This window comes from Rhinatrema bivittatum, chromosome 15 (genome assembly GCF_901001135.1).
Source record: "Rhinatrema bivittatum chromosome 15, aRhiBiv1.1, whole genome shotgun sequence".
Classification (NCBI taxonomy): Eukaryota; Metazoa; Chordata; class Amphibia; order Gymnophiona; family Rhinatrematidae; genus Rhinatrema; species Rhinatrema bivittatum.
In genome coordinates this window covers 74,757,625-74,778,122 of record NC_042629.1, presented here as the reverse complement: position 1 = coordinate 74,778,122, position 20,498 = coordinate 74,757,625, and the positions used below count along the sequence as shown (strand labels likewise).

Sequence of the window (20,498 nt, the reverse complement as noted above, 5' to 3'; positions counted from 1 at the left end):
AAGGCACTGATGTAAAGAAATAGGTTGGCAGGCATGGCCCACTCATCCCCAAGAGCCATGAATAGATCTGCTTTCAGGATGCAGACAACGAAAGATGTGCAGGTAGGGCATTCACTGTATGCAAATGTGCCATGCATATTCAGTACAGACATCCTGAAAACCACATTGGTTTGGTGCCTCCTCAGACAGTCCAGCCATTAAAAACAGATCATACTAAACACTTAATGAAACATCAAGAAATAAGAATTAAAAAATAAAAAAAATAAAATAAAATGTAACCACAAAGGAAAGACATGCAAGGAAATAAAAACCCAGATTTTCTTTTTTTTATTGGACCTTTCCAAATACCTAATATACAGATAGAGTTCATTGTCATTCATATTCTGAGTCTTGCCAACCACATTCCAGTCTTTCAAAGTCAGTCACATTAAAACAAAAATTAGTCCAACATATCAAAATAAAAAAAATTCCAAAGCTGGAAAAACAAGTTTTTGGGGGGGTATTTCTTTTTTTAAACCTCTATAAAAATGTCTAATTCAACTCTCACTTGTGGAAGGAGCACTGGGAAAAAAACCAAAAAAAAAAAACACCTTGATTTTGTCTGAACACATGGCCTGAATATAATTCTTTCATTTCCATATTTACACTAAAGTTATATCGCCCCACTAGCAGGATATTGAGAGAGCAACAAAACATCGAATTGGGAAGAGTATTAACAAAGGAAAACAGCTGCTGCTGAGAAATAGAAGATGGCTCCTTGTTGGGCAGGTTCTGTTTAAGGCCTACGGACAGAGAGGAGAGGAGTTTCAATAAAAGCAGACTGTGTGAAGGAAAGTCCTGCCGCTCTTTTCCTCAAACTCTTGAAGTAATTCGTCTATGTCGTTTTCCATGTCATCTGTGTGCTGTATCTGTAGGAAGAGAAAAAGGGATTTCTTTTTTCTACTGAAAAGGATTAAAAGAAAGCACACTCCCACTAGTCAAATGGGCCTGTATGGACCAGGAGGACACAAGGAACAGTAGCAGGCCTGATGCCCTCGCCATCCTCATCCAAAGCGCTCCAATGTTAGAAAGGTTGGGCAGAGGTACAGGATGCACAATGGATGGAGCAGCCTCCTTGTGGAGAGGGTGGAGAGAAGGACAATACCAGAATTGGAGAAAATATGGGACAAGCACACAGAGGACCTCCATGGAAAAGGAAGGGACTAGCAGGAGATATCTGCCATCATGGTGTATTTCTATAATCTACAGTAAATAACTACTCTTGTTTCAATACACAAATATTTCCATGAGTACATTAGACATAATTCATAACCAGTAACTCACAGGAAGTAAAATGCACTTTTCTTTGTGTACGTGTCAGCAGTTCATGATTACCCATGAAAGGGGCCTTAAGAAATGCTTTTTTTCTTCAGCAGAATTGTTTTTGTCCAAGTATTTTGGAGCTAGTAATGGTTATAGTAGAGTCCAGAGACATAAGCTCCCTTCCCAAATCTAGTAAGCAGGCTCTTTGAGCTCAAGGTTACCCTTTGTGGAATGCAAGCTGTTGGAGATGTTTGTCCTACTTACACATTGACATAGTTCACAAATGAGGAAAGCTCCTAGTGTGGCCTCTTCATGATTATCCTGAATATCCACATTAATCACATGCACTGGTTGGCATGTCTCCTGTTCTCTGGAATTTAAATCTGAGTGGGAACAGAGAATGCACACATTAGATAACAAGGAAGAGATACAGGACGGATCTCACCACCACCACTACCTGGCCTGTACTCTCTCAAAGCATTCTAGGATTTGTAGCATAGAAAAATATGCAACGTACATTGTAATGAGTTAAAGGCAGGAAGAGAAGGGTGCCCCAGCACACATGGACTCATGCTTTTCCTTCTCAGACTCACTTCACTAGGTTTTCATTTCATTTCAGTTCACTACTCCCCAGAGCTTACTTTTCACAGCCCTACTGAACTTGGTGGAAACTGGATTTTTTTTAATTTTTATTTTAAACAGGTTCCAATACTTTATTAGGTCAACATAAAAATTCTACATGAGCTTTCCAGACCACACAAATCTAAACCAAGAGGTGACTTGCATTTTTGCTTTTGGAGATTAAACTATGCCACCTTTTTTTTTTTTTATACTGAGGCTGGCAGCAATGTGATCCACTCCTGAAATGCAGTGATTTGATTTTTTTTTTTTTTTTTAAGTGTTGAACCTTTCATTTGGTATGAAAAGGCACAAGCCTCAACAGTCCAATCATCAAAACATTGCTTTTCGCACAACTTAGTACCTTGGAAGCTTAAAACAATTTATATTCTGCTTCTGTTGCTGTCCCCCCTTCATTTTCTAGTGCCTCTGTTCTCAGCATCCACCTTTAAGCTTTCCTGGACTCAGTAACTGGTCAGGACCCAGACTTAATATAGATTGATGTGGATCAGCCCCAGCCAAAGATACAGAAGAGCTGTACAGAATCATCAACTATATTGAAAGCAATTTAATATATGATTTTACTGTTCATTATATTTCTGGAATCCCTTCCTAAGATGTTAGTTTCAGGCCTGCTTCATGGCTCCCATTTACTGTGCCCTCTGCACATTCACTATTGAGGGGCTGTTCCATTAATCCATCCCATACTATATCGGATTAAACCTTAACTCACCTCCAACCATCTTCCAATAACTACCCATATGCAGAAAACCAACACTTCCTATCTCTACCCTCACATAGTAAATCCTACTATTAGTTCAAATGGACAATTCCTAGCAATTACCACAATCTCCTGTTAATGTACCTCATCAAATCTTTGTAAATGTACCTGGTCAAAGTTAGATTCATATATTATGTTAATTTTTTCATATCACTTCTCTGCTCCAAGTTGTACTTCTCCCTGTTTTATTGTAACTGTAATTGTTTTTTTGGTTCAACACATGTTATTTATTTCATTCACTGTAACTTTTATCACTCCCCCTGTTTATTGTAAACCGGCATGATGTGACACTCTCACGAATGCCGGTATAGAAAAAAACTAAAATAAATATATGAGCAGAGCAACTCTTACCTTCTAGTACTTGATCATAGACTCTTTCTTCACAGGTTACAACAAGATCAAACACATCTTTGCAGCTCTGGAATCTCTCTGGCCGAGGCTTGATTCTTTTATTTCTGTCCAACATGTGTAAGATTCCGTTCTGAGTGTATCTGGAGTTTGCTGGAGTTAAGGAACTTTGCCACTAGGGTTTTCTTTAACACATGTCCAGATCTCAGCAATGTCTTTAGACTACTGATTTCTATAGTGATCACCAAATGAAAAAAAGGGAGCACCCTGCACAAACTGGGTGAAAATTATATTAATTTCCATCTAGTGCTGATGAAGCAATAACCAAACTCCCAATGCATTTCTAGACTGCCTTTCTAGAGTTACACTGCAGGTCAAGGCAAAGGATGTGGGTGCCTGTACATTACAGTGGTGGTAGGGCAGGGAGAGGGACGCTGTGATTGCAGAGCGATAAGGAGACCACTGCTTTAACAATCTATAACTTGTGTATAGGTACCTGCTCATTTATTTATATTCTTTCTAGTTCAATCAGGTACTATAGGGCTCACTAAGTTTTTATCTGAAGTGACTTGTCCAAGGTCATAAGGAGTGGCAGAGGGATTTTAACCCTGGTTTGTAACCAGTTGCTCTTACCCCTAGGCTAACTGCTCATTTTGTTTGTACTCAATGAAGGGAGCATAGGTCTCAAAAGCTAGTTAAGAAATTCAGATAATTAAAAAAAAGGATCCAATTTCTGGTTCAGATTTTTTTTTGCTCATTATGTATTAACATGGCAAACCCACTACTTCTAGTACTTAGGAAATAAAGGATTAAGTACATTCATGTCAAAGACCACACGGAGAACTTGTAATGTTAGCTGCAAGCTAGTTTAGTTTCCCAAGTTGTCCAGGATGCCAGACTGGGCAAACTATTTGGCTTGTGCTCTTCCATGGATGGGTGCAAGCATTTGAAGGGAATGGGGATCCAGAGAAATCACTCAATGATTGTACAATGGAGGAAATCCATCTCTCAGAACTCAGCTCTGCTTAGGAAAATTAAGGTAACTCATCCTATGACTGCAGCTACATTTCTGTGGATTCAGGAATATGTCAGGAAAGCTACAGCAAGTGCCACAAGATAGGGTTGCACTAGCTTTTGGGCAACAGTAATAATCTTCCCTTTTATGAGTCCCATGCAGCCCTTGATCTTGTGCCACTAATACGCACGGACATGATTATTTTTTTTAATGTTCTAGCATAATCTTTTCACAGAAATAACTATGCCACCTTATCACTCTATACTTTATGGGGGAGCTTAGCAGAATTAACTGTTTAGAATACATAATTTAGATTAGGCCTCTGGAATTGGTGAGTTTCATGAGGTAGCCAAATTTGAAAGAGCTGTATCGTGGGAGAGGTCCATGATAAACTAAACTATATCCATGTTTCACTGTGGTAAAACCCACACAGGTCATTACTGGCTATGGGAAGTCCACAACTGTGTTCTTCATGTGGGACACTGATGTCATGGTGCAATGGCTACACTTGGTGGTTGGACATAGGGTTCATATTAGCTGAGTTCTGGTTTGTGGCACCTGGCATAGGGCTATTATGCTAGAGGATTGTAAAATAGGGGAAAAAACCTAGCTTGTTGGCTTACAGCACCATAGACCAATTAATCTGGAAACTGCACAGCCAAACATCATTGAAGATAAGCAGAAAGTTCTGTGCTTTCCTGACCTATAGGATATGCTTCCTTCATATTTTATTAAAGGTAGAGCTGGTAGCTGGCATCTAACTTTGGTCTTCCACAGAAAACTATACTTTTAAGCAGCAGTGGCACAGCAAAGTAAGTTGTGCGCAGGACTTTGCTCCTCTCTGGAATATATCTATACATTCAGGTTTTAAACTGCTTTCAGCTGAGATGGAAGTGATCACTGCTCTACAGTGTAGACATTTGCATACCAGTACTGCTCACTTCTGTACAATTTGTTCTGATAAAGTTTAGGGGAAGCTTTGTGTGCTACACATGGACTGAAAATGCATCCATTGGTGACTAGCAGTACACAGAGTACAAAAGCACCATATGTATAAAGGCAGTCAAATTGCTCAGCTGATGTGCCATTCCCCAGTATAGCTTTTTTCTGTGTGCATGGAGCATTTGGGGAAGATTTTCATCACAGCATTTTAAAAAGAAATATAAACCACTACCAAAAGAAAAATTTATAGGTGCTTTATAAGTCAGTCCTGCAAGCAAGATTTTAAGTCTGGGCAAACAGAACCAGGATCAAAACATGTCCGACCTGCTGCACAAGATAAACAAGACATGCCTTCTTAAAGGCATTAACTTGTATGGTGTGCTTGAAAAATGTTTCATGAGCAGGCCATGCTAGAGAAGCCACAAAAGACGACCACCATTAAAAAAAAATGCACCTGGAGAGAAAAGCGTGACTGCATTTTTCATGTTTGTTTCCTCATTCTGGGATACCTCTACTGCTAATTCGGTTGAGAACAGTTCTTTCAAATCTAGATTTTTTTTAATAAAATGTTTCTCTCTTCAAAATTATTTTGCTTTAAAAAAAATGTTAGACCAAATCAATTATTGCTTTCCCCATTTGATCACTTAGTACTACTCCAATTTGCTGAAAAAATTAGCGCACCAGCTTCAAAATGGTTTTAAAATGTACTAAAATTTAAGCCTCAACCATCTGCAATGAGCAGCTAGACCTTCAAAATATTCAATAACCCATTCTAGCAGCAAATTCTCAACAGAATCACTCTTCAATAGCTTGTTCCCTAATTAAACCATGTGGCCTAGTGATGCTACTAAAGTCACTTAAAAAAAAACCCCAAACTTTCAGGTCCTCAAGCACCACAAGCAGTTCAGGGACCAGGAAAAAGACCCACTGCTTTCAAATCCTTATGAATGTCCACAAGTAAAGCAGGTCAAGCAGTACTGATTGATACATGGGCGTAACCTGCATGCACGGCCGATACCATCCTGGGAAGCTTGCTGGGCAGACTGGATGGTCCTTTTCTGCCATCATTTCTATATCCAGAAAACCACACCTGTTTGCAGTCCTTGATGGTTGGAGTGGGAGACCTCTAAACCAGGTCTACTTCAGCTAACACAAGGTGCAGTGGTGCTGTAGGGCTTTGCTATTATTCAGTGACTGGCAGCAAGCTACATTCAAATGCAATTTTAGTTTTGGTTGATTTTTAAAATTGGGTCTGTTTTGATAATGCATTTTTTAACATTTGTCTGCCACATGTGGTTTTCAAAGTATCACAGTCCTGGAGACTATCCATAGTAAAATTTTGAACAGTGATAATTTTGTATGCACTATAATTAAATCAGCTTTTTCCTTTCATTCTGTTACTTCTAGTTTGAGCTGTTCTTTAAGCAGTAAGTGATGATCATCTCCCAACAAATCCATTTCAGTTAATAGTTTTCAATCTTGTACTAGCCATGGCTTTGTTAATCTGCAATACAAAAACCCCAAACCATGTCTCCTTTGGTATGTTTATTCTCTGCAAAATAAACGTTCCAGATTTTGTAACATGGTAGCAAGGCAACATACCGTTTAATTCAATTGTACTTGCCAGTCAAATGATTTTCATCTTTTCTATTCCATTTTATAGAACGTGTTACAGGGTTCTAGGAATAGTGTAAGGGGTATTCATGATCACCTTACTTGTCATAGCTTCTACTTTGGAGTCAGCCATCGGGAATAGAGGCCGCATACTGACGAGTGAAGCAAAAAATGTCCAGCTGTCTCTTCTCATAAGTCAGTTGCATCATTACAGCGGTCCGGTAGAAAAGGGCCATGTCCCATGTTAGCATCTGTAAGCTTTTGGATCCTGAAAAAGGTTTCTTGAAGAAATTTCTGTATAACTTTAAATCTTTTCACAATTTAACTCCTCCTCCCCCAAACATAAGGCCGAGAGGTTACAAATTGAATTTATGGCACTCAGAGAAAGCATCAAACTCGGTTTCCCAAGTCTGGCTGGGAATGTAAATATAGCAGAGCTCCAGGAACAGGAAGAGCCCAATAATGCTATTTTGTCACCTAGTGGTAAACTTAGGAGTACCCTACGCTTGGTAGGAAGAAGGAACAAAACAAAAGTCATTGTAGGCTGCAAATGACTGTGAAAGAAGGGTGTGAATAAAGAAGCCACGGAGGGGAGGACAACCAGAAAAGTTATAGGAAGCACAATCCCCTTTATCCACAAGGCTTTAGTTCTAATCTGGGTTTTGAATGCAAGTCAAATTTAGTAGACGCAATTTTGAACAAGTTAAGTGCTGAACTTGCAGAGCATCAAGGGCTACATCTCTTTTCACAAGACTTACTGTAAAATTAAAGTGCAATCGTTACCATAGGAGAGCAGGAACCTGGTTACTGCAGACATTAAATTCTTGCACTGACGAGTGCTGACAGGAAGAATTACTGTCAAATTCAAAAGGGCTGCAATTACAGTTCTTTAAGATTAGGGACAAATTAGGGTTTAGGATGAATTTTCTTCAGCATAGAGCAGGTTGAGGGGGCTCTCAAACGCTGGTCCTCAAGGGCTGCAAGCCTGCCAGGTTTTCAGGATCTCCTAATGAATATGTATTATATTGATTTGCATAGAGGCATTGTGCATGTAAATCTCATGCATATTCATTAGAGATATCCTGAACTGCTACAAACAGGTCTGGTTTTCAGGATATCCACACTAAAGAATAGAGGCAACGCTTACAAATCTTTCATGCAAATTCATTATATAGTGCATTCGGAAAGTATTCAGACACTTTTCCTCATTTTATGTTATAGCCTTATTCTAAAATAGGTAATATGCATTTTCCCTCATACAAACAGCCCATAATGAAAGTGAACTCAGGTTTGTAAAAATTTGTGCAAGTTAAAAAAACAAACACCCCACACCTTAAAATATCATTTACATAAGTAATCTGAACCTTTGCTATGACACTCAAAGTTGAGCTCTGGTGCATCCAGTTTCCATTGATCATCCTTGAGATGTTTCTCCAACTTGGAGTCTACCTGTGGTAAATTCAATTGATTGGACATGATTTGGAAAGGCAGACACCTATCTATATAAGGTCCCACAGTTGACAATACTTGTCAGAACAAAATCAAAGCCATGAAGTCGAAGGAATTGTCTGTAGACCTCTGGGACAGGATTATATCAAAGCACAGAACAGGGGGAAGGGTAGGAAAAAAAAGTTACTGCAGCATTGAAGCCCGAAGAACACAGTGACCTCCATCATTCTTAAATGGAAGACCTTCAGAACCACCAGAAGTCTTCCTCGAGCTGGCCGCCTGCCCAAACTGAGCAATTCGGGGAGAAGGGCCTTGGTCAGTGAAGATAACTATGTCTGCAGTAATCAAACCTTTATGGTACAGTGGCCGGGCAGAAGCCACTCTTCAGTAAAAGTCACATGACAGCCTTTTTGGAGTTTGCCAAAAGGCACTTAAAGGACTCTCAGAGCATGAGAAAAAAACCCCCAAGATCTCTGGTCTGATTAAACAAATATTTGAACTATTTGACCTGAATGCCAAGCATCATGGCTGGAGGAAACCAGGCACCACTCATTACCTAACAAATACCATCCTTACAGTGAAGCATGGTGGTTGCATCATGTTCTGGAGATGTTTTTCAGCTGCCCAGGAAATGGGAGCTTTATCAGGATTGAGGGAAAGATGAACAGAGCAAAGTACAGAGAGATGCTTGAGGAAAATCTGATCCAGAGTACTCTGGACCTCAGACTAGGGCAACAATTCACCTTCCAAAAGGACAACAGCCCTAAGCACACCACCAAGACAACACTGGAGTGGCTTTGGGACAAGTCTGTGAATGCTCTTGAGTGGCCCAGCCCCTTGAACCCCATCTAACATCTCTGGAGCCTGAAAATAGCTGTGCATCCAACACTCCCCATCCAAACTGACAGAGCTTGAGAGGATCTAAAGAGAATGGGAGAAAATCCCCAATCCAGGTATGCCAAGACGACTTGAGGCTGTAATCGCTGCAAAAGGTACCTCACAAGTACTGAGTAAAGGGTCTGAATACTTAGGTAAATGTGATTTCAGTTTGCTTTTTAATTACACAAATTTCTATAAACCTGATTTCGGTTTGTTATGGGACATTGTGTGTAGATAGAGGAGTAAAAGATGCATATTGTCCATTTTAGAAGAAGGCTGTAACGTAACAATGTGGAAAAAGTCAGAATATTTTCTGAATGTGCTGTATATATCCCTGAAAACCAGACCTGTTTGTGGCACTCAAGGAGCAAAGTTGCCTAGCCCTAGACTAAACTATGGTGACAAAGCTAAACTGCAAGAGTTTAAATGAGAGTGGAACTGTTTAATCTGTAAAAAGGAGAGAGAGAGGCTGGTGGCATCTTATAGACAATCGGATTTTGTAGGCATGAGCTTTTGAGGACAAGCGTCCAGATGCATCTGATAAAGAGGACTCTGGTCTTTCAATGCTCATGCCTCAATAAAAGTGCTATCAGCCTCTATGTTTCTGCTACAGCAGACTAACAGCTGCCAATAGGCAAAATGTGAAAAATGTTTTTGTAAAACCCTCCAATTTTGTGTTTTGCCCCTCCCCTCCCAAAAAAACCACATACAAAACAAGGATCATCAGAAACTATAAAAATTTGGATGGACAGTCCAAATTTAGCAATCCAATGGGGTGGGGGACACGAAAACGACCGGTAAACGTGTGGACTGAACTCCCACATCACAACTAACGAGGCAGACCTTAGATTGGTATTCAACTCTAATAGCACGGGCCCTGACATGCACTTCCAAGGTCAGACTTGACAGGCCAGAACAGAGAGGCAAACCGCTACCAGTCAGAGAAGGTCTTACTGTGGCAAAAGCTCATCCTGCTGGTAACAAGAGAAACAGAGGGGGTGGATACCAAAGGGTGAAGTACAGCCTTTCCCTTATATCCATAAGACCTAGGGAAGAAAGCTGGAAGCATGACAAAGTCAGAAGACAGCCACTATCTTAGGCACAATTTGGGAGGGGTAGGAATCACCCCATTTTGATGGACTTTACTGTAAAGTGGGTAAGTCACTAAGATCCAGAGCTCACAGACTGCGGGGTGAAATAACCACCATAAATGATATTCCAGATCAGGTTCTAGAGGCTCAGTGGAGGATGTCATTAGCTGGCCCCTGAATCATATTGATATCGCATAACCTTGTGGGAGAATGCATGCATTTGACAAAAGCTGTAGAGAAAGTGGATTTCATTTTACAAAGTCATGATAAGCACCACCTGCATTGAAGTTAGCCATGAGTTGCTTCTGAGATAAGACAGATAAGTATTTGTACTGTTTTGTGTGGGACAAGAGACCTGGAGTGCCACAAACAAGTCTGGTTTGCAGAATACCCATGAGATTTGCATACATGCACTGCCTCCACTGTGTGCAAATATCATGCATATTCATAATGAAAATCAGGCCTGTTTGTGGCTCTTGAGGACCAGCTGGCCACCCCTGCCATATGACCTACTGCTAGTAGACTCCTTTCTTTGTGAATTGAAGGGTCCTTATTACATTTCTCTTGCCATCTAGGCTAAGAGGATCAGAGACTGGGACTAAGGTTAGGACAATAATCACTGGTTCACCATAATCCCATTTGATGACTATCCCAGCCCTAGAAGTTTCCTCCTGCTCCTTTGACTGTGAACTCTTCCCTTGCCTCTCCTGAGAGGTAGTGAGCACAGGATCACCCCCCTTCCCACCTGGGGTTCCCATTTTGCTCTAGCTGCCTGTTTTAATCTGCTATGGGGCAGAGTGTGGGCCCCACCTCTAGCCTGTGGTGCTCCAGTCAGAGATTTGGGGAGCTCCTTGACCTCTGCAACAGAGTACCTGGCCCTCATGCAGCATCTGGTTGATCCTGCCAATAGCATATATTGGTCTCAAAATATTAAATTATGCATGTGTTAAGTACATACAGATGGTATAGTGAAGCTACAAATGCTCATTAAAATGTTATGATTTTTTTGATCAGTTTGTTAAGTGGATAACTGGTAATTCTAGAGGTAATAGATGCTGTCAAGCATTGACTTCCCAGGATGCATGCATTTATCAGACAAAAACTAATCCTAGTTCATCCAGCCACTTTGGTAACTCTAGATAATCTTAGGCCAATTGTAACATCATTGTCACAGGGACAAACATTTGAATGCCTGCCCTATCAATATATTAATAAACTAGCAAAAACTGCTCAGGTTGTCTGGTCCATAACAGCTATAAATTTTAAAAATCGAACAAAAGTGAAACAAATATTGCTTTTTGTTAATTAACAGAAATCATATAGAAACTTAAGGAATCCCTCTATAAACTACATTGACCATGTATTAAACATCTCTCATTGCCCAACTCTAGACAGTACTAAATAGTGAACGTTATAGAAGATTAAAAAGCACTGGTTTCAGTACAGATTCCTGGAGCATTATTTATCATCCTCCACCAAGAGAACTATCCAGTACTCTGCTTCCTGTCTTTTAACCAATTCGTAATCCATAACAGTTGTATAGGACTCAGCTCACGCAATTATGGCTGCCTGACACCAGCAAAAGAATCTTGCAGGATGGCCACCGTGGTTCCCATCCTGTGGTGGCCAAAGGAGAGGGCCACTGTGGACATCATCCCACAGCATCCGAAGCAGACAGCGTGCCTGTACCAGTGCATGGCAGACTGGAGAGAGGGGCTTTGCAGACAGAGCATATTAGCAAAAAGTACCCTGTATTGCTCAGGTTGTCTGCCTCACAAATGATGTACATTTTCAAAACCAAAGGTGAAAAAGATAATCTTTTAATGTATTAAAGAATTAAAAGAAGAGCTGTGTATGTATGAGGGTGCCCAGATAGAGCATACTGTCTTTGCACAATACACCACTGGGTGGCCACAGACAGATGACACTAAGACACAAGCCTTTGAGAGATATAGATAAAATTACCTGGAAAGGAGTGACGAGTGAGGCGATAAAGTTCCCTGATACAAAATAATGCAAAATTGTGAGGAGTTGCAAGAGGAGCTTGTGAAACTGCAGGATTGGGCATTTAAATGGCAGATAAAAATCTGATGCAAACAAAGTACAACATGATGCACATAGGGAATAATTCAGAGTATCAGTGTAAGACGCTAAATCCACATTAGGTGTCACCATCCAGGTTAAGGATCTCGGAATCACTACGGACAATATTTTGACATCCTTGGCCCAGTGTGTTGCTGCAGTTAAAGCTCATAGGATGTTAGCTATTATTAGGAATTAGAAAAGTTAGAAGGCAGCGACCAAAATGATAAAGGGGCTGGAATGGCTCCCCTATGAGGAACAACTAAACAGATTAGGGTTCTTCAGGCTGGAGAAGAGGAGACAGGATAGAGCTCTACAAAATCTTGAGCGGTATGGAATGAACAAACAAGGCACAGTTATCTATCCTTTCAAAAAGTACTAGGACTAGGGGTTGCTCCCATGAAGTTAATAGGAAGCAAGTTTAAAACAAATCCTAGAAAATGTTTTCACTTAGTGCAATTGAACTGTGGAATCTGTTATCAGGATGCGGTAAAAGCAGTTAATGTTGCAGAGCTTAAAAGGGTTTAGACCAAGTTCCTGGATGAAAAAGTCCATAAACTATCAGACTTGTCTTATCCCAGGTTATAAGCATGGAGGATTGGTTCTAGTCTTTGGGATCCTACTGGGTACTCATGATCTGGATAGGCCATTATTGGAGATAGCATGCTGGGCTTGATGGACTTTTGGTCTGACCCACTGCAGCATTTCTAATGTAAGCCTCCATTTGCAATGACCAGGGATTTGTCCTGTAACTGCCCTCTACCCCCATCACCTCACTTAGCTCAGCCATTGGAGTGATAGTCCTCAGCTAGGGTCCATGTGCACCAGGGCTAGCTCCAGAACATGCAATCACAGACCATAAATCCAACAATTAGGTATTGCCATTGCATGACAGAGCCCCTTCCTCTGCAGCATACCCAGCCCACCTACAGAGCAGACCAGAGTCAGCCATCAAACTCGAGTCCCTCTGGTTGGTAGTGCAAACCTGTCTCAGCCAAAATGGTACTATGGAGGATCACAGTTCCTCTGTTTTGTCTGAATTTTAGCAAGGTTTTGGCTACTAGGCATACCAGAGAATAAGATACAGGACACTGTCCCTCAGTGAAAGAAGGCACCTCCTGCTTTCTGATCTCTTCCTGAAGTACAAGATTTTTACCTTCCTCTTTGGGACCATCAAATAGATCCACCCCAGACAGACCCCATTCAGAACATGACCACTGTCTTTCAGCACAAGCCAGTTTTGTAGGATAGTTTCTGAAGACCACCTTAGAGATTTTAGAACTGCCTTCATCTACTATATCTTGGAGATGTGGTGATCAGAATTGCACACAATATTCCAGGTGTAGTTTGTATATTTATTTATATTCTGTCTTTCAGACACTTCAAAGCAGATTACATTTGGGTACTGTACAGTTGTACCATGGATCAATAGAGGAGCATTATTTCCACTCACAGCATGGCCCAAGTCCATTGAGACTTGAAGACCCATTGGGCTAGTCTCATATGGAAAGATGCCATGGTAACATGAACGTTGCAGCCATGACACCTTGAGCTTAACACTGACCAGGCTGATGTATGCCGACAATTATCTATGTTACTGTAATGCCGACTTACAGGGCTCACATTAGAGAGACAGGTCTAGGTTAGAGTCATGTTTAGCAGAGCCATGTGGAGCTGTGTTGAAAAAGGAGTGCCAAATATGCCAACATTTCTGCTTGAGGTTCAGTGTTTACCCGCTTTGACTCAAGTTTATTCTTCTAAACCTTTGTGGTGACTTGAGTAGGGTGCGTGTCATTTGTCCTGGTTCTTGGGCCTGTCTTTGGTCTGTTGTCAAATTAGCTGAGGATTGCTTCAATTACATCTGGCCACCAGTCTGCTCATGACCTTCTCCTTGATCTTTTGAAACCAGAATAAAGTTGATCTACCAGACAGTAAGTGTGGCACAAAAAATGTGATCAGCATCCAATAATTGCAGCACTTAAGATGATTGATCCATGAGAGATCTGTAAGCATTTCAGCCACTTCTAATAGCTTGTTTGCTCTTCAGATGGGACAAATAAAATCAGTGCAAAATCAAAAGAAGTTTTCATAAGAAAGATGAATCAAGAAGAACTTTTTTTGGCAGGGCTGCTGAGATAGAAACCAAGTTTACTTACCTGCAAGCAGGGTTCTCCATAGCCAACAGGATGAATTAGCCATTACATGTGGGTGACATCATCTGATGGCACCAAAAGAGACCAGGTCTCAGAGAAAGTCTTTACTGAGCAGTGCATAAAGGCAGCATGTATGTATGCTGCCTCGTGAGCCCTTCAGTCTCCTCCAGAGCTTAAGCTCTGGAGGAAGCAGGGGGTATTAAGAAAGGCCAATTCTGCTACAGAGAATTCCATTTACAGGTAAGCAAATTTGCTTTCTCTATCAACAAGCAGGCATGAATTAGCCATTGCACATGAGAGTCCCCAAGCTGAGGGTTGCATTGCAGAGCAAATAAAGACAATCTAGACCCAACTGAGTGGAGTATGGATTGCTGGAGGAGCAGGCTGTGCAGAATTATTCGCCCAACGTTGTCATCTCCTTAGGACATGCTGTCCAAACAGAAAAGGGGCATGAAGGTGATATAAACCACCAAGTACCAGCTTTGTAAATATTTTCAAGAGAAGCAGTCCTGGGTTGATCCACTGAAGTCAGTATGGCTCTCACTTGAGCCTTGATAGAATAGAGTAATCTGGGAGCCAGCCAGCACAATAGTGCACTATTCAGTCCACTAGCCAAACAAGATCAAAGGACATGGACAGTTGAGAAGCTTCATGCTAAGGCTTGAGACCTCTTTAGATAGTCAGGATTCTTACAGTCCAAGAAACAAAAAGCCCATTCTCCTTTGTGCATGTGGTCTTGGAAAAACCATAGCCCACACAGTAGCTTGATTAAAGCGGAACGCAGCCACCACTTTTGGAAGGAACTTGGAGAGAGTTCATTCTACTATGAAAACACTGGTATGTGCTAAAGTGACGGCCACGAGAAACATTCCAGGTAAGAAACTTCAAGTCCAATGAGTGATTCAAAAGGAGGTTACAAGAGTTGAGCTTAAACTACATTGAAATCCCAAGTGGTTTACTGACCTTATGTCTGGAATGACAATAGTTTATTGGTCTTTTCCTGCAGTCATGTTTCTATGGATACCAAAGAGTAGAGAAATAAGAATCCCATCCACCTGCTGATATGCCACAATGGTATTGAGATGAACTTATTATGATTGAATAGGTTCTAAGGCCTGAGGATGAAAGGAAGAATAGATACTAAAGCAACTCCTTCAGGCCACAGGAGAAAGGATCCAGATGGTTAGCCCACAAAGTCGAGAACCTCTTCCACTTAAAAACTGGTTGACTAGTTGAAATGAGCACATCCTCCATTTCCTTTGGAAGGTGCACGGAGGAGACTACTGTGTTTTCAGCATCTACATCATGAGGACCATGACTGGAAGGTTGAGATGGCAGATATTATAGTCTTCCTGTGTAATAAGAGTGCGATATACCCAATGGAATCAGAGACAATAGATGGATTAAATAGGGAAGCCATACTTGCTGTGGCCAGGCTCGTGTAGTAAGAATTATCCTCTCCTTGTCCCCAAGGGCCTTCTGGATAGTCTTGGCAATTAAAGGAATCTCTGGGTACAGTAGACAGATGTTCCAATTTTTATTTTATTTATATTCCACTTTTCAGGCACTTCCAAAGCAGATTTAGGGAGCTCCAAGAAATGCTGGTGGATCCACTTAAGGATCTAGTCAATAGATCCTTGGAGACAGGAGTAGTGCTACAGAATTGGAGAAGGGCGTTGGTGGTCCCGCGTCACAAAAGTGTTGCAGGGAGGAGGCTGAAAACTACAGCATTAGTCTTACCTCAGTGGTTGGAAAATTAATGGAGAGCCTGCTAAAGGAAAGTTCAGTGAATGATCTGCAATCCAATGGGCAACAGGATGAGAGTCAACATGATTTTACCAAAGGAAGGTCCTGTCGAATCAGATTGATTTTTTCTCAAGTGGGTGACCAGAAAATTGGATCAAGGAAGAGCATTCGATGTAGTTTACTTGCATTCCAGCAAGACCTTTGCTATGATCCTGTATAAAAGGCTCAAATAAAGCGAGAAGCCTGGACGTGGTCCCAAAGTGTTGGAATGGATTGCAAATAGGCTGACTGACATGACAGCAAGCAGTGGTAAATGGAACCTAGTCTGAAGAAGAGTGATAAGTGAGTTCAAGGATTGATTCTGTTCAATATCTGTGAGCAATATTGCAGCAGGATTAGAAGGTAAAATTTATAACATTGATCGCTATAGGCAGAAAATAAAAACACGCTAAGTTGATTACGAAGTAATATAAAAAAACAAAAACAACACATATATAAAATAAACGGCTTTTTGCTAACAGAAAAATCTGCAACAGACTGGACACACCTGAAGGAGTAGAGAATGAGAAGTGACTTAGGAAAATTCAAGAAGTGGTTGAAGATTTGGCAGTTGGGATTCAAGGCCTGGAAGTGCAGTCATGCATTTGGGGTACAGCAATCCAAAGGAGCTGTATATATATATATATGTGTGTGTATGGGGGGGGGAGGGACTGGTGTGCACAGACTAAGAGAAACCTCGGAATGATAGTATCTAATAATCTGAAAGTAGCAAAGTAATGTGACAAGGCGGTGGGGATAAGGGTAGAGAGATGCTGGGCTGCATCGAAAGAAGCATAACCAGCAGGAAAAAAAATGGAGGTGATAATGCCACTGTACAAATCCTTTGCGAAGCCTCACCTGGAATACTGTGTTCAGTTCTTTAGACCATCTCAAAAAGGAGAAAGAATGGAAGTGGTCCAGAAAAAGGCAACCAAATTGGTGTGGTCAGTACCAAAAGCCACATGAGATAGGCTGAAGGATCTTAATATATATACACCCTGGAAAAAAATAAAAAAGAGAGAAAAGGGAGATATGATACAGACCTTCAAATACCTGAAAGGAATAAATACACAAAAATCAAATCTTTTCCAATCAAAAGGATGCTGCAAAACTTGATGTCAGGAAATAGTTCTGCACTGAAATAGTAGATGCATGGAATGCCCTCCTGGAAGAAGTGATAACAGTAGTAATGGAATTCAAAAGGGCATGGGACAAAAACAAACTATCCCTGCTGGTTAGAGAATGAAAAGAAATGAACATTTTTATTACACCTCAAGTTTACATTTCTGCTTGGCTGTAGCCTGCAGTTGCCACTACCCTAATAAAAAAACTTGCTGGGCAGACTAGATGGACTATTCAGGTCTTTATCTATGTTACTATGTATATTACACACCAGCATCTTTCAATAAATACAGACAACTTACTCATCTGAAAATAGAAGAAAACATGCTATATAAAAAACTATGTAGGTACTGTAGCAGAAAGGCATCGGGAGCTAATCTTGGATACATGGAGCAGAATGCTTTGACTTGCCTCTTGATGAGGTAAATTTGATCACTGTCCTTTCCCAATGATTAAAACAACTTGTCCACAACACACTGATACAATCACGAGAGTTCTTCTACTAACTGCTGAGGAGTCCGCCAAGATATTCTGGATTCCCAGTAGATTGGGTGCCTCTTCTGGCAGAGAGCATAAAAGCTTGTTTATAATAAAAATGGCTACTTGAGTTGTCTGGATTAGGATTCCCCCCCAGGCTAGAAAAAGCACTCTGAGCATAGCAAGTGGCTTACAGCCCAGGTGGTTGATTTGTTGATGACTCCAATGGGAACCCCAATTCTTGGGTCCACACTGCACTTGTATGCAACCCCGCCTCCATTCCCCACACCCCCCTTGGTGGAGGCAGCAGTCTCTTGATACCGTGGGACTTGTTACAAGATACCCCTTTAAAATTTCTGGAAACAGATACCTTTGGTCACTGGATGGCATTCAGCGCTTTTTGAGATTGCTTGCACTGAAACCAGATGCATTTTAAGGATTCTAATAGGCAGTATGAGTATTTCGGGAAGATTTTGGTCTTATTGTATAATAGCTGAAGCAATGCCAATTATTTCAATTTGATGATTTTTAAACACTCAAAATGCACTTTTACATTTGTTTCTGGAAGCAAAGAATTACTTTCATACCTATTACCTGCATGGATGTGAAAAATATCTGTAGAAAAAGTTAAAAAAATAAAAACTAATAATGCAATGTAAAAACAAGTAAAAAAAAACCTTTAGATTCATCCATCATTGAAGGGATGCTCTCATCCCAGAGGTCAAAGATCTGGTGGGATAATTGCCAACAGAAATGATGAGTTCTGGAACACCCACTGAAGACCCTGAATGTGCAAACAAGTCAGGAGGTACCACATGCACACCAGATCCCACTATGTGACCAAGGACAAGTAGGACTGATCTGGCTGATTCTCAGTCCTGTTGAAGGAAGGCCCTTAATCTCATTAGCGATACAGCCCTTTCAAAAGGGAGAAATGCTCTCTCCTGTAGAGTATCTAGGTTCTTATAACAATTATTTCAGACTAAACTAGATCTGACTTGGCAAAACTCACTAGGAATCTCCAGAGGCTGGAGGAGTCGTCATCCTATGGATCTTCAGGGACTCCAGAACTCACAATTGAGAAGGACCCAATCCATTTTCAATCAATCATCCAGGTATTGGAATACACAGACCCCTGCTTATGAAATTGTTTGCTCTCAGTTTTTGACAGCTTATCCAAGAACAGGGAGTAGCAGAGATCCTTCCCAAGAGGAGGTATGCTGCGGCAAGTCAGAGCATCAGATGGAATCCCCATGAAATCCTCTTCTGACCATGGGGAACACTAATCCTTGACTCCACTGATTAAGGTAGTGACTGAGGCAGACCCCTCCATTGGTCAAGAAAGCAAACATCTAAGAAATCTCAGATCAGAGCCCACTTCCTCACCAATTCATGAAGGACTTCTTTGGAGGAGAATCCACTTCATGGTAAGGGACTTATTCCCGCTGGAAGCTCTTGTTGTTAAGTACACACCAGCATAGAACTAGAGCCACCCAGCTTTGTGGAAAGATTTCTTCTACCTTGGACAGGAGAGTATTTATCATCTCTTTGGTCATTCGGGATTGAGGCAGCAAAGAAATTCACTATCTCCAATAACTTGGCTCCCAGTGGTTGGGGATCTCTCTGAGCCAGAGTTGGAGAAACTTCAGAAACCCAGACTGGCTCATCCTCTCAATGTTGCCATCAAAGCTGAAGTGGAAACAGGTGCCACAGCCACTCCTGCATTAGCAGCAGCTGGCTCCAAGGTGTACTGCAATGGTTGTGTCAACTATCAACCAGAAACTAGCTCCATAGATTGCACTGATAGCTCCTTCTACACTGACATCCACTACAAGACTTTTGGATGGATGTGCTCAGATATCACTGCTGTGTTAAATTTGACTGTGCCTTGGAAACCAGATATGGATGGCGCCCTGATCAGTCTCAAGTTTGGATAAAACAGATGGCTTGGTGTCATAGGGATCTTCCATATCAAGACCAAGGACAGCACCTGTGCCGACGTAGCTATGTCTTGCCTTGGCATTGAGGGGCCCATTGGCAGAACCCCGCACCAATCGGTTCCAAGAGGGATGATCCAGAGGGAGTCCCTTCTCCTGCTTAGGCACTTCCTCCAGCACTTCTGGCTTCTGCAACACACTCAACCCCTAACCACAGGACAGCACCATGGAGAGTGGAGGGAAATCTTCCCATATTTGCAGGATTGAGAGGGAAGCTACCTGCTTCAGCTTCTTGTGCCAGGAGCCCATTTAGCTTCTTGGCCTTGTGCATCTTACCCACTGGGGTCTTCTTTAGGTCCTCCATCTTCTAGGCACATTATTGCTAAACCCTGGGAGACATACAACCACAGCTATACCAGTTGGCACAGTAATAGTCCAGGCCCAAGAAAATCAGATGAACAGGCACCCACATATGTAAGCTTTAAATCTGCTTACTGTAGGTTTCTTGGCCTTAGGCTTCTCCATTGACACTTTTTCCCCCTAGAACTTAGTAGTTTGATTGAAGAAAGGCTAAGGGGCTTCACAAGGCAATATTTGCATGCTCAGTAAAGTCTTTACTTCGCTCTGAGAACTGGGTCCTTGTCTGCTATCTGATGACAATCCATACCTAGGCTAATTGTCATCTTGTCAAAGAACAGATTCACAATGTGGTTGAAGTTTAAAAAGTATCCCGTGCTTTCAATAACTGAGCAGCAACAATAAAAAAGGGAAATGTCAAAATCCTTAACTAGGCTTCAACTGGAAGAGGGGGATTATGTAGAAGTTTAGTGTATGCTTCAGAAAAGGCCTGGAGCAATAACTGGCTGTAAATGGTCCAGAGAACATCCTCCAGTGATGAAGATG

General features: G+C 41.3%; 1 protein-coding gene across 1 annotated transcript in view; it reads right to left on the bottom strand.

The window, feature by feature from the left end:
- Positions 1-304: 304 nt before the first annotated feature.
- The window catches only part of SSU72 (SSU72 homolog, RNA polymerase II CTD phosphatase), an 81,818-nt gene continuing 61,624 nt past the window's right edge, over positions 305-20,498 (bottom strand). Inside the window, exons 3-5 of the mRNA XM_029579318.1 lie at positions 3,053-3,192; positions 1,567-1,685; positions 305-908 (exon numbers count right to left, since the gene is read on the bottom strand). Coding sequence (XP_029435178.1) covers positions 807-908; positions 1,567-1,685; positions 3,053-3,192 — 361 coding nt within the window. The 3' untranslated portion in view covers positions 305-806. The remainder of the gene's footprint in view (positions 909-1,566; positions 1,686-3,052; positions 3,193-20,498) is intronic.